This window comes from Rissa tridactyla, chromosome 13, assembly GCF_028500815.1.
Source record: "Rissa tridactyla isolate bRisTri1 chromosome 13, bRisTri1.patW.cur.20221130, whole genome shotgun sequence".
NCBI classification, from domain to species: Eukaryota; Metazoa; Chordata; class Aves; order Charadriiformes; family Laridae; genus Rissa; species Rissa tridactyla.
Window position 1 is genome coordinate 5196130 of NC_071478.1, and position 26043 is coordinate 5222172.

Sequence of the window (26043 nt, forward strand, 5' to 3'; positions counted from 1 at the left end):
ATACAACATGCTTAGTCCCAAGATTTAAGCAGTGCTGACAGGAGGAAAAACATGTCAACTACGTTACATTCTTTATACCTGCCTACGTGAACAGGAAATTTTATCTTCGTATTATGACTGAAACGAGTAACTGAATACATTTAAGAGATCCTCAGAAATACACAAGATTAGCACAACATAGCTGAGAGATAAGTGATGTAGAAAAAAATCAGCACATTTTAGGCCTCTAGATAACAAATAATCAGCAACAATTGAGTATATTTTATTTCAGTATTTTATATCTAAATAAGTGATATACAATAACCAATGTTTAAAATGCTTGAGGTAAATGCGTAATACCATTAGTATAAATAAGGGATAAAAAACAAATTCTAAGTGCACTCAATGTTTAGATCCACGTGTTTGGGTCTGGTTACTGCCTCTGGCACACAGTTACAAGACTGTGCTCAAGGTATAACTTTCATGACCATTTCCACAGCTGGAAAATGAAACATACTCGATATCATGGCTTAAAGTGCAGAAAATAGTCAGAAAAGCAGCTGTAATAACAGCGCCATTAGCTCAGAACCCACCAGCTTAAGGAAGTTAAAAATAAGGCAGTCCCACTAGCTTCTAATTCTGTATTTCTAAAAAACAAAAAACCCCACGTCTGTGTCACTTTCTAAAAGATCCACAAGATAAAGACAAGCTCAGCTACTTATCCAGGACACCAAGTAATTTTACAAAATAAACTTGGGAAATAATATTGTCTGGACTTCCATTCAAGATAACACTGTATGGTTTAAATACACAATTTATGGACAGAAGCATGATTTTTAAGCCTGAAACCACCCTTTCAACCATTTGCTCTAGTGTGAATACTGAGTCAGGTTTTCTTTCTTTACTGAGGGTTTTTAAGAGTCTTTTTTTCTCCCAAGACAGGAAAAGTATTCCAGTAAAGGACGGGAAGGTGCATTTTGTGCCTACTACTAAGGTTTTGTGTTTTGGAATGCTGCTTCATTAATGCCTTTACTAACATAATCCTTCCAGTGCTCCATGAACGAGCACCTGTGGGACTGTAGTCACAATTCTCACCATCAGCAGACTTACACCAGTAACAGAACATACTTCAAGCATAATGTAATGGCAGAGCTGGAGAAAATCCAGTCTGACATCTGTATGACAGAGGGACTTGTGAAAACAGCAAGTGGAAAGCTGCCTTCTGCTTGTGAACCAAGAACATCCCTGCAAGAACGCCACCGATAAAACAGCCCAGCAGGGTTTTTTGATTGTTATTTTTCAGAATACAAACACACCAGAGGTAACCTCGTCAACACTTCGCACAGCGGTGGTGCTGACATGAGGCATCAGTCCCATTCCCCTCGTGAGGCTGCTTCAGTAGTAAACACGCTCTGCTACCCTAACTCTGTAGGCACATCCTACAGGGATGAAATCTGTCGGAATAACCTGAGATGGAGGTTGGGTGTGAGCACCATGTGCAGCCCAGGCTCAGTCAGGTACAGCTCCACCGCACTGTCCCATTCACTCCTGTCTAATTTCAGACCCCCAGGTTTCTATTCCCCAGTGTTAGCTAGGATAGGGAGGTCAATTTTGTTCCACTACTCTTGAAACTTGTCTCAGTTTGTGTTCTAAAAACAGCTTTTACCCATTAAAGCCCAAAGCTGCTCCACGGCAGAACTGCATTCCAAAAAATTCCACTTCTAGACACAGCTAGAATTACTGAAGCTGCGCGGGACAACGGCTGCAGTCTTTCTTGGACAAGCCTCTTATCTGAGGGACGAAATGGAAGTTTTTGCTTGAAGAGGAAATAAAAAACGACACAGTAGCCTCGCTGTAACAGACATGTGTCTGAAAGTAAGCAGCAATATTAATTACAAATAATCTATTTTCATAAATAAATCTACATAGATAAAAGTAGTCTTCCAGATCCTTTGGAAGCAAAAATGTATAACAAGTTATTAAATACAACACTTCATCAAGGAAAAGACTTTTTCTAAACAAGGAAGACCAAGGCATAGCTAATTACTTGGGAATTCAATGCAGAGAAAGCACCTTTTGCTGCTTGCATCTGAGGATTTATTAAAAATATATTTATAATATAAAAGTACAAAATAATTACTACTTTGGCTTGGAAAAAACCCAGCAGTGGTTCTGATTTTCAAGCAAAAAAAAATTATCCAGTGACAGTTTCCATCTAGTTCCTTCTTTTTAAAAAAAGATCCCTAAATGGGAAACAGGCAAATCTATCTGTCCAGATAATATGTGCCAGCTCATGAGAACTTTAAAACAGTTATTGCTTTTATTTTCTTCCAAGGAAGAGTAGAGTCTCATTCCTACTCATGTGGCCATACCACATCGCAGTAAGACTAGTCATGGGTGTTTAGCGTTTAGCGAGTTATAAAATGTGTAACTGCCATGGGAAAAAGGCGCTGGAGAAATCAGTAAAGTAATAATTACTTGGCAGCAAAACATACTGGGAAAAGTGGTGGGAAAGCTTTCACTTCTACCATCTGTCAGGCTTTCTAGAGAGAACAGCGCTAGCACCGAAACCAAGTGCTAATTGCTGCATATCCCAAGTAATTTGTATCATGCCATGCAATATGGATTGGACAAGCAGTATCTTCTAGTAAATGCCAACATCAAATAAAGAGAGGGGGGAAAAAAGCTTCTCTATCCATCCCTAACAAATACCAAATTTACAATGTTATTCTCCATGTATTTATACAATCACCATTCAGCATTAACAAGAAGCAATCTAGACAGTGCCCACGAGAGGAGGGATGCACCCCACCATCCATTCCTTCAGATGTCAGAGAGACAAAGTCATATGAAAGGAACATTTTTTTCCTCTCTAAAGGGTTAGAACAACATTTATAATCTCTCTTTAAACAGTAATCCACAGTTCAACCAGTTCATCCACAGGGGAGTCAACATAACAAGGCAGAAGCAGAATAATGGGTTTATTTTCTTTAAGTACAGGTTTACGCAAAATGGGTAACGGCTGAGGAGACAGTATCACCTCTGTGATCCAGCTGATCCTGGAGCCGTGCAAATTCAGCAAGTTCATTCAGTTCTTGAAATTGCCTGTCTGTTTTATGGCTCACCAGTGACCTGTAGAAGTGGACTGCAAACACAATGAAAATCAATCCAAAGGGAACCATAATAGACGTCGATGCAATGGCTGCTGCCTGTCCTGATGTGATGGTAGAACTGTTGCTCTGGAGGGGATGATCAGTTTTCTTCTTTAAAGGAAGAAACTTCACCCAACACAGTAACACCACCTCTGCAAGAAAGAGCAAAGTCCCGATGACAGTAGAAAATGCCCACGCGAGCTCAATGTGCCGATGCATACGCTCATGAGGAGATTCCTTTACAGAGTTGAGATTATGCACATTACTAACAGCCTCTATATTTGGAAGAATGCAGGTACTTATCATGAGTGCAAAAAGGTGAACTGCAACAAGGACAGTAGTACAGGCACTGAAGGCTATCAAGAGACCTGGAGGGTAGTCATGGTCTGCGTCTAGCTGAACTTCCACCATAGCCACCTGAAAAGGAAAGAAGAGAGAGATTTAATTACCTACATCACATATTATTTGACTATAGATTATTTTAAGTTTAAATCATGTTTCCGGAAGATCACCAGATCCAGACAAAATAATAGTCTGCGTTTTAATGTCTCTTCATGTCCATTTGCACCCTTTTCATTAGGCCCAAGTTTAGGTCTGAGCAAAGGCCACCATTTTCATACTTACTGTTCTGTTGCAGAGCAAACCACCAGCATACACAAAAGCTCTGAACAGCACAACCCCCTTGCCACCTCCAGCTCATCCCAGCAACACAGCTGAACTTTGTGATCAACATACTTGGACTCCTAAAGTGAAACATTTCTTCCTTCTTGTGTTATACTGTAGAGGCAGTTTTTGATCTTGTACTATAGATTATAAATTTTGATGGGTATTAGCAAATGTTTTGTATCCCATACATATGTAGAATGAAAACCATACAAAGTCTTTTGAAGTATCTATAACACGAAAACCTGTGAAGGCAGCAGACTGCCCATCACAATCTTGATGGTCCTTTCTCCTTGGATATTTAAGTTCTGAAGAACAGGAGCCGTTCATTAGAAAGGTCACCTTTCCCTAGGGCTCTCAGCTATATTCTTTCACTCAAAGTAAGTATTTAAGCAGACTCTAGAATACAGATTCAAAACATGAAAGTCTCCACAACGTCCACAGCAGCCAAACAGGCCTGTTAGAGGCTAGAGGAGAGATAAAACAGTAGTCTCCCAGAAAAATAGAGTGCTCCCAGACATCACTAGCTACTCTAACCCTGGAAGCTGTGTCCCGCCTCACCTCTGGGCGAGCAATCCTATCTCATGAAGATGCTTCAAGGTCCAGTCCTCTCTATGGTACGCAGCCATGCCCTTTTATAAACTCAGATCTCCAAGCACACCCGTGCTTAGGGAGCAGAAATTACCATTAAGTAACAGCACTAGGAAACTCATAAACCCAGCTCTTGCCTTTCAGACAAAGCACAGTTCCAGAGAAGGAATAATACAACGTCTCTATGTTTAGTTCACTTTCTCAAAGGAACTCATTAAATAGACAAAATATGTTTAAAATGCAGAGGAAAAAAATTAACTGCAGTCTTAACTATAAACACATGTACACTATATAAGGAAGGCGTGGGGGCTGCCATTCAGCACAGTTCAGACTGATCCACACCAGCCCTTTCTGCGCCTTGGCTGCCCACCCTTGATCCTTCATTGAAATGACTCAACTTGCTAGCCCAGTGAAAGCTAACCTGGTTAAGAAGTGGTAATCTTCTCCTAGCTTAGCGAGCTGAGCTGCTTCTGTGATGCCTCTGATAGACAATGAAGGTGGCACAGGCCTGTGTAACCAAGGAAGAAGCAGTTGTACCAGGACCTCAGACCCTTGGCAGCACTAAGCTATGAACCTAGTTTTTCTGTAATGTACAAGTTTGCCCTAAAAAAAAAAAATGAAATCAGTTTGTACAACAAAGTGCCTAAAACGAATCAGCTTTTCTGCATCCCATCAATGCAGGTTCAACCCATTACCACATGCCATTATTAATGGTTTGGATGCTCAGCCTATAGCATACATTTCTAACACCTCAATTCTCATAAGCTGATATGAAGGAAATTTCATAAAACATGGATGCAGGAAGATGTAGAAACTAGGACCCAAAACCAGCTGCAAACCCAGCAAGAATATTCAAACCTCAGTATTTTGCAAGAGCTGAGCCAAGCTACACCTCGTCCGGGATCCCACCTTCTTTCACTCCCAGAACCAGCCTGTTCCGGGACACCAGAACTCTTAACTGCTAACACACTGAGGGTTTTGCTCAGCCATGTTTCAACGGGCATTCTAGGCCATTTGCCAATATTTTAATCCCTTTATTGAAAGCTTTTGTTGTCATAAGTCTAACCACCCAGCCAACTAGCAGTTTCCAAGTGTTAGAAGAAACTCAACAAGAAATTCTATTAATGCATATAACATTCTTGCTTGAAGATTTAAAAATACCATTTCTCAACTGTGGGAAACTTCACATTTGGGAGGATAAACATTTGGTCGTCAGGTCTCTCTTCTGCAGGATTGCTTGTGAAGTCACAATGTACTCGTGGGAGGTTGGGCTTCCTGTGTTTTTCACAGATCAATTGCAATCCTTCACCACTGAGGAGTCATTTTCATACTTAATCAATGTTTTTTCTTGTAAATTTTCTGGTGCACGTCTGGACTCAAAAACATCCAGCATTGCAAGACATTTTAATCCTTTATCCTGGTACTTATTACGTTAACATAACCATGACACTAAAGAGCATCATAAAATGAAGACTTTATTTTCTTTTAAGAACTGATGTATTTAATTCGCCAAATATTGAAGACAATTTCTATTTCCATAAATCAATGTCTCCATGTAATAATGGTATGAAGCATCTGATTTTGAAATTCAGTCACTCTCTTAATTCCAACATACCAGCTGTCTTGAAGCTACTGCTCTCTTTCCATTTCAACACAACACCAAGAAATCTTTTCTTCCTCTTCTTTACCTAACCTGAGCTAAAAAAGAAATGCTAAATAATTACATTCAATCTAAATGTACCTGTTTCTCATTTAGCTATAATTATATGCATGATCAAAACAAAATATTGCAAGAAACCAGCTTAATTTAAATAGCATTCAGATATGCAGACAGCTCTGTGTCTAGGTAAGCACTGACAGAATCACAGGGACAACTATTAAAAGGAGACATCGAGACCAGGAATCCAAGTTCTCCTGGGTTAAAAAGATTTAATTTTAACATTTCTGGGTGTTGCCCTAAAAGAGTGACCCCAGGAATACTGACAACCATTATACACTGATGGGATAGCTGAAACCCAAGACTGAGCTACACGAGCAAGCAAGGCTTCAGTTCATACGTCTGACAAATACATTAACACATTAACACAGATCTGCCTTGCACAGGAAGCTTGTTGCATAGGTAGGCCCCAAATCACCTCTCAGAGGAAGAGTTTTCTAAAATCCAGCAAGACTGTAGGTGTTACTCAACGCTTGCCACTATTCACCCCACGAGCAGGAAGAGCGTTAACTTCCTTCAGCTCAAACCATACCGTGCAATTACTTACTGTAATTTGAAGTGTACTCTCTTTAAGAATAATTGTGGGTAGCATCAACATCACTTAACAGATAGCCTAAGTACTAGTCTTCTAACATGCAAAATAAGCTGGCAGACGAGTATCCATACACACTGACAATTTGTCCCGGTTTGGGATGCTAATAAGCTGTGAAGGCAGAAGCAGGGCAATCGGCCATCCCAACCTTGAAGCCTCGCATACACCTCCACATGGCTGAAAGCTGCTGGAGGGAGGCCACATACCACAAAGCACCAGGGGGAGGACAAGCTCCCAGAGGAGCCTCCTAGAAAAGACAAGGACATCCCACAGGGGGTGTACAACTGGTCCGGTTTCAGCATCTTCTCCCAACTCAGTCCCTTCCACAGTGGTTTTCATGCCATCACAGCCCTGATGGTGAACGCTAAGGGAGTCCAGCAACCAGGAATGACACTTGAAGTTAAGTCCTACTTGGCTACCTTGCCAACAAGCAACATGACCTCCTGTCCACGGCTGGAACTAACCGGAAGAGTACTAACTGCATCAATTGATGACCACTGGGCCAGGAAACATCCTACACCAAAGTGAATAACAGAAATGCTAAAAGAGAAACAATATCCACTTGCTTTGAGAGAAAGCATCGCGATTTATCCACTTGGGAGACTACAGTGGCTAGAAAAATAATTCTGTTGACACTAAAAGGATCACAGCTTTACAGGCTCAGCCCTCTAAAGGATGAGTGTAACAGACTCCCAACACTCAGGGTATACTTACAAGACAGACACATTAGATGCAGCTCCACAACAACGCTGACAGCTCTCTGCAGACCACAAGTTCTCCAGAAAGGGAGTTTGATGTTTTTCTTAAACTGACCAGTGACAAAATGTCATAGAAACTATGGAGTACGTGCACAAGAAACAAAAGACAGAAGAGAGTTTTTCATGGGTTCACAGAGAGGACAGGAAAAAATTATGCTGAAGCCAAGCGGCTGGACACAGACACCCATACACAAAGAGAAAATGCACAAAGTTGCAGCTATAACTGACACCAGCATTAGAAACACCCTGAAAGCAGGAGTGGGGAAAGCAACACTTCTCTTTACCATTCCTTCAGGATTACCAGATACTTCAGAACTCACTTCAGATTGAGACTTTTGGGGAGGTTATAGGATACAGAATGCCGAAGGGTTTCAGAGTCTACTGAAGCTAATGGAAAGTCTCTGGGGGGGCACAGCAAAGCCTCCTTGTGCTCGTGCCTGGCAGAGTAACTCCAGCTTGACCCGTAAGTGAAAAATCAGTTCATGTTTTCTGTCTCCTAAAACTGTCAAGGAAGCTAATTTGGGAAGCCTTTCACTAAAAACTCAAACAAAAACTGCCAACTCAATTCTTTACTTCCTGGGCCAAGCTTAAGCCAGGCACCTAAAACAAAAAGCTCCATTTTTCATTATGAGGCCCCGTGCCTGTTTTCAAACAGTGAAGCGAAGCATCAGAAGTTCTCTCCTTTGTTCATGCTGCGATTTCAAAATGCACAGATCACAACTGCCCTTGTAAGTTAAAACTTGCAAAAACAGGGCCCTGGTGAGCTCATCTGATAGGATCCAAATCCAAGCAAAGCCTGAACTCATAGGTACACACTGATGTTCCACGCAGGAGGATGTTTTCCTGTGTCCCGTTTCAACAGTGGTTCAGAAGACAGGCCCCTCAGGGCAGGTCATTGATGTCTGCACAGAATCCAATACAACATGGTTCAGCAGCTTCTCCTTCACTGCTTTCAAAGCTTCTTTGCTTAGAAACCATTCTTGCCGCGTGGTTTCTACCGTGCAGCTGCCATGCTGCAAGCATCCTGCCTTGCTGCATAATCATAGAATAACGTAGGTTGAAAGACACCTCAAGAGGTCATCTGGTCTAATCCCTGGCTCAAAGAAGAGCTAACTTTAACTTCAGATCATCCTACAGATATGACTGCAAGATTTACTACAGCTTCTTGACAAAATTAAAAGGACTCTCATGACATTAGATGCAGGACTGGAGTTCTCATAAGCCTAACGAAGGTGGGCATTCAGATTTTTTCAGAAGATAACTGAATTTGTGCACAGAACCATGGTAAGGCTTCCAACAGTCCTAGATTTCAGAGTCACTGCAGCCTGAATACTACAGTATTGCATGAAATTTAACAAGTTGTTCTCTAGAAGAATCTGCATTTCAGTTTTATTTAATATCCTGAAATAAGTTCATTTCACTTCCTTGTTTATAATGCTTCCATGGCTTATGAGACCAGAGGGGATTAAAGTTCCTGCTTTTAAATGGAAATCAAAGTCCTGCATGCTCTGAAGGTTTCCATTTCTACAAAAATACTTAGGTAGTGCCTCTGACAAATACTGACTCCACCGCTTTGCAAGAAGTGACCTGCGATACATTAATACAACAATTTTCACCAGCAGTAGCAATAAATATAAAGCACCAGTCACATATATAGCTGCAAATGAAGCTTACATTGCTACAGAAATGCAGGATAAGCAACTGTCCTGGTTTGTCACTTGTTCATTTTTACCAGAGCAGCAGGACAGAAATTAATGACTTGCTCCAAATTTTAGCATTATTCTCCAGTTTTACATGCTACTAGACAGTATGTTGGTTTTACTTAGGCTGGTTTTAATCCCAGCATAACACAAGCTTCAAATTCAATTCCTGTTTTAAGATCGGGGTTTCTGAAATAAGAAGGGAAAATAAAACACGACAGACAACAATCAGAAGGAAAACAAAAAGGAAGAACTGTCGTAAGAGCCACCCATGTAGCAAGTCATACTGACACTCAAGACTTTCAACACAGGAAAAGAGGTAGCTGTTCTTTGTGTAATAGCAACAGCAGTGAACAGAGTATCTGAGAGCTTTCTGACTTAAATCACAAGCTTGCATCTTTTCCCTACAGCAGCGGCTGCTGATTCTGAAAAAGGAAATAAAATGCCTTCTCTCAAGTAAGTCTGTATTATCTATGAACTATTTATAGATGACTTCCTCTTCTCGCCTTCCCTGCAAAGATGACTCTGAGCTCTGATCGGCAGGAATATAACACGGGCTGGGAGCTGGCATTGTAACTGCCATACTATCTCTCATGGTATCAAGTACTAGCGCTGACACACAGTGGCGAGTCACGATCAAGTTCAGCATGCCACGGACAGAGAGCTTCAACCGGACAGAGCCACAGCTAATTCAAACTCCTTGGCGCTTCTCCACTAGGCACCTGATTTTAGCTACATATGTTCTGTAACCAGGGGGTTGCAGACAGCAACTACGGACATCCCCATAATGGGTTGGCCGTCGATTTGTCTCCCATACCTCACGCGATGCCATCTGACCAGCCTAGAGCTCCAATCACAAGTGCTCTCCTGTCCTTTGCATCTTGCAGATTCAGACAAGAATCACAGAGCAAGACACCAATCTTATTAAAACTTACTAGGTTTAAATATAGACAATCTCATAATGACCCATTTAATGGAATACTTTGAGAAAGACTGGCTCTCGATATGATCCCATTCTTACTACATCTACTGCTCATGCAGTTAGCCGCCTCACAGACTGTAACAAGCAAAACCCCTTCAGAAAGGACAAAGTCAGCTTCAAACATCAGTCTTACTAAAGACACCAACCACCTCTTAATGAACACAAGTCTAGAATTATCTGCATACCCTTCCAAGATTGTTCCCACCTCCTCTTCCCTGGCCACAGCTACCATTCCTGAACAGGAAATTGATTAAGAGGAAAAGATAATTTTTATATAGAGTCTAGCATGTCAGGAGTGGCTTAAAAGAAAGTTGTGTTCATCAAACATCATGGTTGCGTTTTGTAACAGTCCATCCACACAGCAAGAGGAGGATGCAAATCTTACCTGGATAAATGTATCGGTGCTACAACACCTTCACCTCACTGGATCAACACACACCAAGGTAAAACTGCATAGTGATCACTAAAATATTTTAGTCATCACCTATCTGCAGAAATATTTTCTTACCTTCACTTGTCGCAGCTAGGACTAGACTTGACTATATCTGGTTATCTATACAGATACACATGCAAGTGACTCTTCATAGCACACACTACTCTTAGCAGGAAAAAAACTCCATGCACGTAGAAGTGGTTTCTACAAGTCTTGAGGTTCACATCAGAAGGTTATTTCAATAATAAGCTCCATCTTCTACCCCACTGCTTGCCTGTTTGTGGGACCACAGAGAAAAGTCAAGAATGAGACGGGTGTCATGGCCATCACTAGAAATCAGCACTCCTCTGGCTGCCTCCTCGGCTCCCAAGTCAGTCAGTTTGTCGGTCTGTTTTCCTGACAGTACTATTCACTCCCAGAGACAGAGGCACAGAGCCAGGCTCTCACAGAGCACACCATTCATTAAGTTATAAACAACTCATAAAAATCAGAATCAGTCACTGGAAATTAAAAAAGGTAAGTCAAAACAATGATCTTATTACTGGTTTTATACAGAAGAGAAGCTAAGCATCATTTATCCATTAGAGCCCTAAGTGCTCCAAGCTGCCTGCCTTGTCTATGAACTTGAGACAGGGATGCTCAAAGGAGCAACAAAACGTTGCTTTCGTAACTGAAAAAGAAGAAACCTTTTATATGGGGGAAGTTCTTCAGAGCACAGTGCTAATAAGTGCATATATAAAAGATAAGTGGTGGCAAAAGCAACACTTTGCTGCAGGTTACGAAACGCAGCTGTTGAACGTGTCTCTACCAGCAATCCAGTTAAGTACAGCTAAAACAACTTCTACAGTATCTGTTCAGCACTGACAGCAGCTGGGCCTGGGTCCTACCTAGTGTTACTTCAACATCAACTATTATGGAAATCAGTTTCATAAATATTTATCAGTGCAGTCAGTCTGCTACAAAACATGACTGAAGCTGTCTTCAGAAGACTGTATTGGCTATATTTCAAAGGCAAGAGTTGACACTTTCTTGATGATATTCAGTATTTGAAGCATGTATATTACTATCTACACCACAGTCTAGCCAGCTTGAAACATTACAGGTACTTAAAAGAAAAAGCATGCTGTCTGGTAACTAATGTCCTCCAAATCCCAAATATATCTAAGTCAACCACAGTGGACATATGATTTAAATCCCTAATCGAGACCCAGGTATTTTCACAGAGCTGTTAACTGGTGGATGGGAGGCGATCTTTTGAATTTTCCAGTCTGATGACTGTTGGGATTTAACAACTTTCCTATGATATCTGCGACTCTGGTATCATGATGTTGTCATACTACTGAGTGATGCATCCCTGATGACAAAAGGATGCTAACAAGTCGGCTTAATTGTTCAACCAAAATAACCTGCCAGCAGCCTGTCTACACTGGAGCTCTTGATACTGCTACTGTAGGCGTGGATGAGCTAGTGCTTGCAATATTGGATACAATCTGCAAAATATTTCCAGTATTCAGATAAACTGGATTAAGAAATAAAAACAGATAAAGCCAGCCATGTGAGGGAAAAAAAATTAATCATATATCAATATCTGGGATATAACACAGAAGTGAGAAATACTCAATGCCTCCACTACTGCATGGAAGGAATCGTCTGTTCTTTCATGGACTACACATACCCTACAATCTACAATTTCTTTCTTTACCTCTAACAATTTGGGGGATTGATATTACTTGCTGGCCCCATAAATTGGAAAAGCGTACTAAAGGCAAGATAATAAGCTTCATAAATTTCCTCTTAGATGTATGGCCCTGGACGACAGCATCCATGGAAACCTGCACAGAGTAAATGCTCAGGTTTACTCGTGGGAGCTTAGCTCCAACATCAGCTTGCAATCACCAGACCCTGCAACTCTTTCTGAAGCTAACACACAGCGGCAAATCATGATGTGTAGCTCTAAAATAAAAGTAATTGCAAAACAGGTTTTTAATCAATCTTCTCCGTGGAAGCATAACGCTTCTGAGTTTGAAACCTGGCTGAGCATTACATACTCTACACATCACTGACCCGGGCAATCTCTTGACTTCTCGACTTCAGCATGCATCATTTAACTGGGGCATGCGTAACCGATCTTGAAGGAATCAACTTTGCAAAATGCCTGCAGTTATACACAAAATTAGTCCAAAATAAAGGAACAGTTTAGCGGGGATAAACTCTAGCTCATACTAGAGGATGCGGGTACTGTTTAATTGAAAAGCAAGGATCAACAGGACTGGCATGGAAACGAGCACATTCCACTCCTGACAATTCCCATCAACTTGCTGGGCGGTCCTGGATATGTCATTTAGGCTCTTTCTTCCTTGCATAGATAGGGAAAACAGAGGAACAATAACGCTTAATTGCTGTTGTAAGCTTTAGATCCAAGACTAGATTGTACTTTAGCAGCATTTTGTTCGAATATCAGGTGCCAAAGAATCTGCTGAATTTAGTAAACAATGCATAGGCGTGACAGCAGAAAGAAGGCCCTGCTTTTCAAGGCAGAAATTGCGAAGGACAGCTTTAAAAGATAAGCAAAGTAACTCAAAAGAAATCTAAAAATACTTGAAAGTTGTCAGCTCTTCTGAAAATAGATGAGGAAGTCTCAGCTGGAGGACTATCTGTCATCGCAAAACCAATGAGGCTACAAGTTGATTTCCAGCGTGACCTCGTTAAAGGAAGAAAAAAAAGAGTGGAATTTTTTGAGAGGTAGGTTCCAGAAAATTAAAATACGATGAACGTTCACATGTAACATTCCTGGCAACCAGAGATTTTGTTAATCGGAACAAAGTCGCTTTTTCCTGAAATACCCTAAACAACATCAATTCAAACGCAGTTTTCAACTGCGGGACACTGAACTCCTAGAACTCTTCCAGAAAATCAAGAAAGAAGTAGAAGAAGCCTCACCTCATACACCCACCGGATTTTTATAGTCCACATAGTATACATTTAGAGAAAAGCCAAAGGGATTTAAGAGATTAAGTATAACTTTTAAATAATAGTATTTTTATTAATGGATATGCAACGTCCCTTACATGAAAATTTGCAAAAACCAACAAACCAGAGGGGGTTCCCCATGTTCTCTTCCTCAATGTAAAAGCCTGACCATAAAAACCACCCCGACAAACTGCTCTGACACAGGAGAAGGGGTGTACAATAAGGAAAACTCATTAGCAGCAGCGGAGTACGAGCTACCAGCCTGATGCGTGTTACCCAAAGAGAACCAACTCAAATATGCCGCTGCACTAACACAGTCGCCTGTCAGTCAAACGAACAGCAGTCCACCACCACCCCTGAGGAGCCGTAATCTGTTTTTAGCCATTGAAGGAGGTCAGTGACATTTATTTGACCGTCAGAAGACCGCTGCAGACCGGCTGCTACGTTGTCAAACAGCATCCTCTCTCTAGAGCAACGGCTCCTAAGGGAAATGTATTTTTACAGCTAACAACGCTCACCTTGTTAAAAGCAGGGCAAAAAACAAAACAAAGCCAGCCAGAGCTGTACAATTTGGTATTTACAGCTACGAAGCGTTTTCAAGACAGAAGAATAAAGGGACTGACTGCGAAGTTAGCAGCTCAGCACGTTAGACGACCGGACATGTGATGATGCCTGTAAATTACCATATTTCAGTCTATATGGAGCTTTCATTTGAGATAGTCAGGATTACTAGACTACGTTTCTATAATCAGATGTGAAAGCAAAAAAACATACGAACAAAAAAGAAGTTTCTAAAACACGCACAAAACTCCAAACTAAGGAACACCCAAGGCTGGGTGAACAAAAGAAACACCGTTAACTGCAAGTGACTAACGACGAATGTGGCAAGTCGGAGGGACGACGCCACTGTAATCAGTTATTTTTCCTAATTTTTACCTAAACACGGCTCCAGTGCAACCCCTGCCCCTGCACCCGTCGCGGGGTGGCCGGCGGGGGGAGCAGCGGGGCTGTCCCGGCGCCTCGCTCCTCACACCGCAGAGAAACGCCGACAACCTCCACATTTCCAGCTGTTTCCTACGGGAGCAAGCGGGAGGAGCGTCCCGCCGAGTATGGCTTTTGGCAAGCCGAGCATCCCCCGCAGGAAAAATAAGCAGCGAGCAAGAACTCCTGCAGGAGGTACCGGAGCTGCGCGGAGGTAACACCCGTGAGGCAGCTTCTAACTTGTGGCGTGACAGCTCTCCACAGAAAACGCCCTACCGATGACAGCCCAACGGGACTCCCCACCCGGCCCCCGCTGCTCCTGGGGCGGCCTCGGCGCCTCCTCCTCCTGCCCGGCGCGGTGCCCTGACCCCGGCTGCCCGAGCACTGTGGGGAAGAGGCGCCAGGGCCCGCCCCGCTTCTCGCCGCCCCGGGCTGCCACGCGCCGCCTGAGGCGCCGCGCTCGTCCCCGTCCCCCCCCGCCCCGACGCAGCCTGAGGGGAGGCAGCGAGTTCCTCGTCCAGAAATACGGAGAAGCGGTGGCACCGCTCCCCGCTGCCGGGGAGGCCGTGGGCCGCCCGCCGGGGCCCCCTGCACGCCCGGGCGAGGCCGGGCGCTCACCATGGCGAAGCCGGAGAGCAGCGCGGAGGTGCGGCTGGAGGCTTTCAGCTTGGCGCGGCTCAGGTAGAGCTTCCGCCAGGACAGCGCCTGCATCGAGTGCTCGTTCAGGCTCATGGGCTCGGGGCGGCGGGCGGAGGAGCGGAGCGGGAGGCACACGACGGCAGCGGCGGCTCCTTCCGGCGGCAGAGCGAGGGCACCAGCTGCGCTAACACCCCATGGCGCCCGGCGGCGGCTGCTGCCGGTGCTGGGACCGCGCCTGCCGCCGCGGCGCTGCGAGCCTGCGCGCCGCCGGCCGCCGAGCACCGCCCTGCCGTCGCCTCATTGGACGGCCCGGCCCGGCCCAGCCCTCGGCCCCGCTCCTCCGCGGCCGCTTCCCGGCAGCCCCCGAGGGAGCTTGAGGGCGGGCGGGCGTCGTGCCCCAGGGGCCGCTTCCCGCCGCCGCGCCCCAGGGGCCGCTTCCCGCCGCCGCGGTGCGGGCTGAGGGGAGCGCGGCCTGCTCAGCGCCCCCCGCGGGGAGCCAGGCCTAGCCCCGAGGGAGGTGTCACCCCGCCGCCCCCCTCAGCGGGTCTGAGCGGGGAGAAGCCCCGCAGCCAGGCCCGGTTGGAGCCCGGGGCGCGGCCTCCGGGTGAGCAGGCTCAGGTTGGAGCGTGGGTGACGGGAATCCGTAGTTTTTCCCTTAGTTTTGTCCACCCCTGTCCGGCGGTGGGTGCTCCTCCGGGGATGAGGCATCCTCCTGCTCCGTCCCCACTCGTCGCTGCCTCCCCTCAAAACACAACCACAAAGCCATTTCTCAAATACTTCCTTGTTCAGTCTCCCCTCCTAAAAAGCTTAGACATTTAATGTCCCGTGGTCTGAGCATCCACCCTCGCTTCCAATTAAAAGTGATAAATACATTTGTGACATAGTTTTCATAACCGTTTCATATGCACAGAGCTCCTGATGAACTCGTTTTTTATCAGCAAGCAGTTGATTAAGCAGAACATTTCAACAGATATGTATGCTAGTGTTGAAAGTTTTTTTTATTACCACATTTATGCAACCACTTTAAACCATAATTTATTTTTCCTGTGTTTTACAGAGGGGGAAATGAGGCACAGAGCAGAACTCCATAGCAAATACACATCCCAGTTATGAAGATGATTTCTGAAAAGGTGAGACGTAATACGGTGCTTGCGCCACATCAGACTTGTGAGTCTGGAGAATTAAGGGACATGTAAGAAACAAACTTGTTGCTATCAATTTCTAGTAAGAAAAATACGATTTTAACAGTAAAAATAATAGTGGACAAGGGTACTTTTACTATTTACAGGCACGTGGATGATCACATATGAGCTGAATCACTAGTTCCGTTAGAAATCAAAAGCACTGGTGATTTTCTATTGCGTGTAAATTTTCCACCTTATGTAGGAGTCGGAAAAATACAGCACGTTGTCTTCAACATTTTTGCTTTTGTTCTTCTCTTCACACCTTTCTCTGATGTGCAAGGTCGTATATTTACTTATTCACAGTAAAGGTGATGACAATCTATACCAACCCAGGTCACTTAATGCTTTTCATTTACATAACATTCTTTTTAAAAAGACATAGTCGAAGCGCCCAAGAAAATAATCTTAACGATTTGAAGTCTTCAGAGGCGTTCCCTGAAACTAGCGTTTCTTACCATGTAGATTTGATCTCATTCCCATCCTAGGAAATAAACAGAGTCTTCTTGTTATAAACAACTTTTGGTTAGATTTTTATCTACAGGGGCATTAAAACACCTCTTTAGAAGAATGAGTTTGATTTAGTCTTTCTCTAAAAGCCTTTGCCGTTGTATAAATGACTCCATGGAGTGCTTGCCACCTTCCTTCTCCTTTACAGCGGACAGTACTACTGTATAGGATCCATCTGAGTGAAAGTCCAGCCTAAGTTAGTATTATAAAATACTACTCTTTGTTCAGCGTGCTTTAATTCTTTTAAAAGAACCCAAACCTCATCACCACAATCAGCATTTTCTGAGTCTCCCACTGATGCCTTAGGCTAAGTCTGAGCACCACATTGCAAAGTAATGAGTAACCACCATATTGTGATTTCATTACCACATTTTACTTGGGAGATAACAATCAAAAAAGTGTAATGTAAAATTTCCTCCACATCTCAAGCAAACATTTAAGCCTCTGTCATTGTGTCTCTGTGGAATCACACATTTAAAAATATTTTGCATTGCTGCTCATAAGCTATGAAAAATGTTTATGTATGTGTGCATAACCAAGACTGATTGTTCACTGTTTCTTCTCGTTTCTGTGCAAAATTACAGTTGAACTGTAACATCATGGGTGAGAACTACTGCACAAATAATACCTAGGTCTTGACCTGTCCCCTAAAATCAGATTTCTCTAAAAATAAAAAAAACAACCATAAGAGACATACAGCTGAGGACTTCAACTGTCTTTCTAAATAATTGTATTAAAATAGACTCTTTGAACTCACTGTTTCTCTGTTCTTCTGTCCATCACTCCTATTCCTATTCATCGGGAAGGGCTTTGAAAGGTCTAACAATATTGCACACTGATGCACACTTCATTCAAGGAAACGTACGGAAAGGACCTACTGAAGCAGTAAAGAAATCTCATCTCATCCCATCCACTTTTCCAAACCAAACCCATGGCCAATTTTAAGCTTCCAAGCCCCAGCGCTGTAGCTATAAAATAAACATTATTTCCTTTTCTATCAGAAATAAAATACCAGTTTGTTAAATAGGAAAATATAAATTAAGGATCAAGCCACCTTCTGCAACTAAAACATCAGGACTGCAGCAGTGTACCCTTTTTCCCCCTTCATGTTCCATTTTGCAGCTCCATTCTGAGGTACAAACTAAACAGCATAATTTTTTTTATTTCCAACTCTAATTACTCATTATTACACACCTCTATACTGCCACTCTAGAGCGGGATGAAACAAAGAGTCAGTCATGCTTCATTAACTCTTCGAAATGCTTCAGGGAGTTCTGAAATCATGCTGGAGTTCAAGGCTGTGGTTTGATGTTACCTCTGATCGGTGCAATTGCCGAAGGCCACCAAAAGGGTGTAGTCCTGTACTCTTCCTTCACCTCACCCCACTCTCCATCCTGGAGATTACACCGATCAAACGGCTACAGAGCTTCAGTGAACTGACCTAATGAAAAAAAAAAACACCTGTTTTTTTTTTCTCTTAACGGGTGATTTTTCTGCTGGATCAGGTCACAGAACTGACTTACCCTGTGGCTGCATGAAACTAGACCTAATGCAGGAGAAACGAGGGACATACACGCAAGAGAAAGGGAACAGCAGCAGGCTGTTATTACCCCTAATTAGAGGTAATGTCAACCCAGTCCCTGGATCATTTATGCATGAACACAATTGGAGCAAGGTGGCAGAAGTCCAAGTTTCTCTCCAGAAAGCCCTGAGAAATCTGTACACTGTCACAAGGATACTCATAATTTTTCTCTGGTAAAAATGTACTTCTGTATTTTCTGTGGGAGGACTGAATAAGAAGAATAGGTTCGCTGAGTACCATATGATTAATGTGATACAGTACAAGGTGCTAACCTTTGCATAGCAGTTTTTCTTAAACATATTTCCAGCTTCACATGCAAATCATTGCTTCTATTTGTTCCTGTTATTGTACCAAAACCAATTCAGGTTACCACAAAATGGAAATTATGGTAGATCTGCATTAAAAACAACACATTAGAAGTTGCAAAAGGCAAATAAAGGTTTGTCAGCAGTTCCAAGCAGTGAGGAGGTTAAGGCAAGTATCTCTGCTGCAAATCTCATCTAAAGTAGAGCTTAAAGTTTAGTTGATGGAATTTCTGCAGAGGAAAGATTTTGATCTGTCATGTCTAGAAAAATTCTATAATTTTAAACTTCCTTCATAAAACAATAAACCGGTTAAGTATCTGGTCTTCTGTCTTAACCCAAAGTATTGTATAGAACAGTAGGTTTTATGTGATGAAAGATATTTTTAAAAATGTTTAAAATATTATTTCAGTTCATTCTATCCAATGGGAAATAACTATGGAAGCTCAGTAGGGGTGAAATCAACCCATTTCTTCAGACCGCCTTCCCACGCACAGCACTATAGTTCTTATTTTAGCATGCGCCTTGCAGTGTCAGTTCAATTAAATGACAGCTCCTACTTTCAAGCTAACAAGGTCAGGACCCATCACATTATCATGATTAGATTTTAAATAAGTTATAGTAACATCCAGCAAAAGTTTTAGTGCCTTTTTTTTTTAAATACAGTTCAGGCTAGCCCCTTTCTCAATAATCACCACTCCCTTTTCGCTGTATTGATATATAAAGTGTTTTTTCCCTTATTTTTGACTGTGAAGAAAGCCAGCCTTGCGGCAGCCCTGGCCTCTCCTGTACCAAGTGCTGCCTAACGGGGCCCAGCTCAGGGCACTGCTGGGAACCTGCAGCATGACCTGCTCGGAGGGGAAGCGAGCCCCAACCCTCATCTGCCAGCACTGAACCCGTGTCCTGAAGCACACGGGTTTAATATTGCTTCTAAATGGTTTTATCCTATCTAATGCAGCTGGGGATATTCTCATCATCCACATGCTACTCCCCCCCCCCTTTTTTTTTTCCTAGTTCTTTTAAGTCTGGGACAGGTTTTTTGTTATTAATACACAGGTTATGGTATTATTTCAATGGTAAAATGAATTGTAGTTTAATAGCAATTATTTCTGTCTTAAAACAAGGTTAAAAATGTGTTTTCTATTTTTGGAGGTCTAGAGATGAAATTTGTGATATTTCTGAAGCAACTTCCATACTTCAATAATGTGCTCTGGTGTTTCTAGGTGTATGTGATTAATACAGTCCTTAGTGGGTTTGCTTGATACACCAAGAGTCCCAGGTTGTTCATGACCAAAAAAAAAAAGATTTAGAAAAATGAGTTGATTTTCTTTTATGTCTCTGTTCTGTCTTTTTTTGGTGGACTTTTACAGAGTGGATGGATTATGTGTTTTTTGTCTGATGATTCTCTAGTAACATCCATTTATCTTGTACAAGTACTCTGGCCTCAATCCTACAGATGTACACATGCATTTAATTTTAAGATTGAGTAATCTTGGCTGAAAGGTTAACATACACATACATCTTTTCAGGATTATGGATTAATAATGCACTTGCTGTAATAGACATCTGGAATCCACACTTCAATATATAGCCTATACAACACTTCTATATGATAATCAAGTTCAATCACCTGCAAATAGAGAGATGTTAGAGAAAGATGACATGATTTTTCAAGATTCTGCAGACAGTTATTGGCAGACGCAGGAGGAGAAGCTCAGTGCCTTGAATCCTAAGTTAGAACTCTGTCCTCTCCTGCCTTTATCCACATCATGATTCATTAAAATATGGATCTTTCCGAAGAGATGACTGCAAAGTTGAATTTTAATGTGTTTTACCTTTTGCATAATATTTAATACGTTCATATAGTACCTAGAAAGGACCTGGTTAGGGATGCAAAGGGTGACTGGATGGTATATGAGTATGTTTCTGCTGGTAGAAGCGGACAGGAATAGTAAAGAAAAACGCCCTGTTTTAAGAGGAGTTTCAGCCTCTGTTTAACTGATCTGAGAATTAAAGCCATGTAAAGTTTGAAATTTGCTTACGAGATTTGTTCTGGTTAGGTCAGAGCACTCTCAGTTTTTGCTGATGCAGGAGAGACAACAGTGAACCAGTACTGTACTGAAGGTAGAAATGCATTTATTCTCAACATCCACCTCAAATAATTGCAAAAAGCAAACCAGAGGAGCACTGTCAGAGCCATCAGCCCCCGACCCTGGGTTTAGGTACTCTTTGATGTTCCCCTTCTTGGGGGATGTGGAGGGGAGGCAAAGGATGTCACTTCAGAGGAGACACACTTCGGAACTTGGATGCTGTTCAAGACCTGCACTCTGACCCTGCTATTGCAATCAGATGGTCCCAATATTTGCTCAGCATCGATTTAGAGTAGATGTGAGTTGGTGTTCCTGAAGCAAGACCGTCTGGCAGTCTTAGGAACCAGCAGTATCACTATACTCAATTTTTTTTTCTATCAGTATCTACTTTATGTAATTGTTCCTTACTTTTTCATGCGATTTCTAACTACCTGTTGTACATGCCTATTACAAAGGCAATTTTGCTTTATTTAACACGTTATAGATATTAGAACCTGTTCTCACAAGGCAAATAGGTGCAGATTTTGGAGCGTTTTATGCATCAGCCGGCGTTTGCCTTGGGCAGGGCTGCCGCGCCGAGCCTCTCGCTGCCGGCTGATAGAGGAACACGGCGAGGCCAAGCGCCCGTAAAACAGAGTGTTTAACTAGGCACAGTAATTAACCATAACTCCCCGTAGCGTATGATTACTTTCCAGCGTTTGCCACGTTAATTTCCCCGCTAAGAGGAATCCTCAAAAACTGCGCCGGGCTTTAAAACGTGATGCTGGGCAACCCCCCCTCCCCGTGAACCGCTCAACTTTTAGGGGCACGACTGCAGCACCCACGCAGGGACCCTCCGCGCCTTTGTGGTGTGTGTCCGTCCCCCCCGCAAGGTGTCCGGTCGCTCCCGTGTGTCCCGTCCCTCCATGTCCCCCCACCCCCCCACCGCGGCCGCTCAGCGCCTGCGTGTCGCGCCCGCCCCGCACTCGTGACCCAGCCCCGCGGCGGCAGCGGGGGAGGCGGCCGGTACCGCGCCGCTGCCCCCGGACACCCCCGCCCCCCCCCCCCCCCCCCCCGCTTTACCCCCGTCCGCCGCCATCCCACCCCCCCCCCCGGTCACTGTTTACGTTCCGGGCACGGCAACGCCTGCGCCCCTGCTCCGCGCGCTCTGCCTGGAAATGGTTCCTTAAGGACTTTGCAAAACGCAGCGCCGCCGCCCCCCTCCCCACCCCCCCCTTTCCCTCCCCCCTCCAAAAAAAAAAAAAAAGTGCTGGTGCAAAATTGCAAAACTTTAGAGAGACCTGGATGGCTTTTGTTTTTCCTCCTCCCTATTTGGGCCAAAAATGCAGGACAGGAACTGTTGACAATTAAGTGATGAAACTCTCCAAAAAAATGGAGGCAGAGAAAGACTCTGGAAGAAGATTGGTGTGTAGCTGGCTTCTGTCTATTTCCTATTTGTACCTTTTAATTGATTTTGCTTAATTGTTTGCAAAGGGAGAAATGCATGTAAAACGCAGGCAGCGGAGCGAGTTAGTTTGCAAGAGAGCAGCTTAGGCACTGGGGAAGGGGGGATGGAATTTAACCGAGGGGAAGGCGAGGGTGGGACGATAATATATATATATATTTATTTTTTTCCCCCCTTTCCTGTGGGTTTGTGCTGATCCACCGCGCGTGTGTAGGGCTGGCTACCGGGGCGGATTTACAGGGAGAGGGGCAGAGCTGCTGGAAGCAGCCGGTGCACCGGGCTCACAACCCCCCCACCTCAAACCCCAACTCCGCATCGGGGAACCTACCTCCGCGCGCGGCCGCCCCTCCCCGGTACCGGCGGCCGCGGACCCGCCGCCTCCAGCCCCGGCTCCGCGCCCGCCGCAACTTCTCCGGGGGGGGGGAACAGCACCGGGCCTATACCCCCCTCCCTTGCATTTAACTGGTTCCTGCCCCTTGCTCTTGGGCACCCCCCCGCCCCGGGCGCTGTAAAAGCGCACAGGCGGCGGGGTGGGGGCTGCGCATCCATCGCGGCGTTACATAAAGCGATGTGTTTTTTAAATCGCGGCTTCCGGTGTGGCTATGGAAACACTGGGATTATGTAAATACCCAAACCTGGATGCTGCGTGCATCAGGTTAAACGATTCCCCCCACCCCCCCCATCTTCTCTTCCCCGGGGAGTTCTCTTGTATCCACGTGCAATAATAATAAAAATGATCCGGTTGCTAACGAGCATTGGCCGCCGTTCACGTTTTTTTCCGGGATTGCAGAGCACTTCGGTGCTGTAGCTTGTGAATTTTCGGCGAGTTACGCCTGTCTCCCGCTCGCCTTTAAGCACCCGCTTGCCCAGCAGCCCAAGTTTTAGTTTTCCTGCAGCCAAACACCTGTTATTCCCGTCTAGTTCCGTGACACAGGATGGAAAAGGTTGTGCACGCAGCTGTGGGGTAGCTTGTTTGGGTTCAGGTTTTGTTCATTTTGTGTCTTGCTATCTTAATTATTTCCCCCCCGAATTTGTTTATCAAATCGTTCTCCACGATCCATGCGCTTTCCTCCTACCGACCCCCATTATTATTATTTTTCTTCCCCCGGACAATGTGGGTTTTTTTGTTGTCTTCTAGCGATCTATTGGCAGAAGGCGGTACGATGAGAACGAGGACCTCTCGGACGTGGAGGAAATTGTCAGCATCAGGAGTTTCAATTTGGAAGAGAAATTAAAGAGTAAAATGTATCGCGGGGATTTCGTGCATGCCATGGACGGGAAAGGTAACGGCCCGGGTGCGGTGGGGGGGGTGTGTGTGTGTGTGTTTGTGTGAGGGGGGGCTGCCCATCGCCGCCGCCGGAGCCTCCACGTGTAGCTCCGCGCCCGCGTTCGTATTTCGCGCCCGCGTCCCCCTGCCCGGGGATCCGGTGACGACGTCGGGGCCGAGCAGGGGGGGGTCACACATGGGGACACGGCTGCTGCACTGGGGCCCTGCAGCCCGCACCGCCGCGTCCCCCTCTCTCCCCCCCACTTCTCCCCCCAACCCGGAGGGCGGTTTTTGCCCCGACAGGGTGCTTGGGGAGGCGGCGTGGTGATAAATGGCAGCCCCCCCAACCCTTCACCTCCGACGTGCTCCTCTGCTCTGACCCCAGCGCACCGCCGGGATGCTCAGGAATTAGGTGCTGGCAAAGGAGAGGCAGAAACCCCAACCCCCACTTTAGCCGGAGGTGATTCCTGCTGCCCACCCCTCCACCCCCCCCCCCTTGAATCCAGGACCCCTTTTGGCAAAAGGATGCGATTGATGAGCCCGTTCGGCAGGGTCGGAGGCTTTAAAGTCAATAACTTCTTTGTGTGTCTATCATATATTAAATTACAACGCTCCCCTCCCCGAAGTTACTTGTTTTGCTGAGGTGACTTAAATTACGGAGCGATAAGCGAAGCCAGACAGCCCAGCTCGGCGCGGCTGCCCGGCAGGAAGGAAAATGGGAAAGGTTTGCCCGGGAATCAAACGGGCCGGGGGGGGGTGGGAGGGTTTGCAAGTCACCTTTATTTACTGCAGCATTGTTGAAATGGATCCCGAATCCCAGATGGTTATCGCCAAAACCCGGCCTCATTGAGGACTCCCCGTCTAAACCGGCTCTCTCAGGAAGGAGTAGTTTTGGCTGTAATCCTCCTGAAATGGCTATAACTATGGAGCCACTAATCTAGTTTAGAAAATTTCCTTTTCTCCCCTAGGCTTAGTTTTGCATGAGCATTTTAAGCTCCTTTTAGAAAAGTTAATGTGGTGGAGAAATTAAATACCTATCTTACTTAGGAAGGTATTTGTTTAGGAGATAAGCTCAACCCTGACCCCTCTTCCTCCAAACAAAACACAAACACCTATTTTTTAGCTGGAAAATGTTAATTAATTTTCCAGAAAATGATTGCACTCTACCCTCATCTTCCAAATACTCCAGTGGTTGCCATTGCTACGTGCTAACTATAGTACAATCCCCAGCTTCCCCAGCTCGGCAGCTCTAAAATCTTTGGGTAGCTTTCTCCTTTCTAGGGAACTTGAAAATAAATGAGTGTCTTTTGTTATTTTGTTGTGGTCTGGGTCTGCTTTGTTAAACCCCACAAGGGATTTAAATGCTTTGTTGGGACATTATGAGGAAAGGGTCTGCCTTGCTATTTGCTCTGTTTTTATTTTTACTATTGGGTTTTTTTTTCTATAAATCCAACAGTTGAATTGAAGCGAGGCGAAACAATGACAGTGGTTAGTAAGAATGAAAAAGTCAGTTTATGTAATCACGTGGAATTGGTTGAGTGATATATTTATTTATTTTTATTTGCCATGCCCTTGTTTTTATTTTTAATTATAACTCTTCTTTAATTTTTTTTTTTTTTTGCTAGGAATGTGGGTTGGAGGATTTTCTTGAGATGCTGCAAGGCAGTGGTGTGATTTTTGGCTTGAATGCAGTTTGCCATAGCTACTCGTTCTCTAGCCTGCTAGGCTATATATCTGCCTCTGCTTCTCCCACCCATATTATTCTTGATGTTGTTGACTTTCTGTCTTGGTTGAGAGTGTCCTTAAAAAAATCTTGGTGGTTTATTTATTTGCTTACCTAAAGCCAGAATAGTTTTAATGGGAATACCTATGAGAAATGAAGATTTCTCTAGTAGAGAAATATTTATTTGGTAACTTTAGTTAATTGGAGTATTCATTACACTTATTTTGACACTAGGAGCAATAAAGTTTCTGTAATTTTCATGTTTTTGTAAATGGGTAATTACTGTGCTCTGATTTGGTAACTTTAAGTGGGAATATTATATCCTGACTTGTCATAATTACTAACTGAATACAGCGAGGAAAAAGTTGTAAAAATAGAGGGAAATACATCTGCAGGCATGGGAGTTTAGCCTTGGTTTCCCCAATTTCTTTCAGAATGGGGTTTTTATAGCAGGGAAACAGCACCAGTAGAAGCTTGAGCCTAAGGTTCTCACGCTCTCCTGGGAAGCACGTACATTGCTGGCTGAATCCTGGAGAAGTTAACCTACTTGTCTGTACCTGAATGTAATACATACAGGGTATAGTGTACTTGGCAGCATGTAGAGTATTTTGTAGTGCTGAAAGTTCAGTGTTTTCCAGTTAAAGGTAGCGTATGGATGCTATATAAAAGTGTGAGTTTTTTCCTGTCAGAAGGGGGGAATAGCAGAACCATAGAAACAGTACGTGGCCACTGCAGGAATTCCTCTTCTCTCTGTGGCAGAAGGCTCCAAATGGAGCGTGGGGTTTTG

At 44.2% G+C, this 26043-nt stretch overlaps 2 protein-coding genes and 1 long non-coding RNA gene across 8 annotated transcripts in view; 1 reads left to right on the forward strand and 2 right to left on the reverse strand.

Moving 5' to 3' along the window:
* Nucleotides 1-246: 246 nt before the first annotated feature.
* ORAI1 (ORAI calcium release-activated calcium modulator 1) lies at nucleotides 247-15419 on the reverse strand. Its single transcript, XM_054219218.1, has 2 exons — nucleotides 15137-15419; nucleotides 247-3548 (listed from the first exon to the last, which is right to left on the reverse strand). The coding sequence occupies exons 1-2, from the start codon at nucleotides 15248-15250 to the stop codon at nucleotides 2982-2984; spliced, it is 681 nt and encodes a 226-aa protein (XP_054075193.1). The 5' UTR covers nucleotides 15251-15419; the 3' UTR covers nucleotides 247-2981.
* A 728-nt stretch (nucleotides 15420-16147) lies between these two features.
* On the reverse strand, nucleotides 16148-22835 carry LOC128916929 (uncharacterized). Its single transcript, XR_008469097.1, has 3 exons — nucleotides 22595-22835; nucleotides 18043-18289; nucleotides 16148-16822 (listed from the first exon to the last, which is right to left on the reverse strand). It is a non-coding gene; the product is annotated as an uncharacterized LOC128916929 (long non-coding RNA).
* The window catches only part of KDM2B (lysine demethylase 2B), a 122450-nt gene continuing 112631 nt past the window's right edge, over nucleotides 16225-26043 (forward strand). For 4 of the 6 annotated variants that reach the window (XM_054219205.1, XM_054219210.1, XM_054219206.1 and 1 more), the window contains exons 1-2: nucleotides 22077-22226; nucleotides 23405-23549. In XM_054219205.1, the coding sequence (XP_054075180.1) occupies nucleotides 22176-22226; nucleotides 23405-23549 (196 nt within the window). In that variant the 5' untranslated portion in view covers nucleotides 22077-22175. Of the gene's footprint in view, nucleotides 16288-22076; nucleotides 22227-23077; nucleotides 23211-23404; nucleotides 23550-26043 lie in introns of those variants that run through there. The other 2 variants (XM_054219207.1, XM_054219208.1) reach the window with 2 other exon arrangements.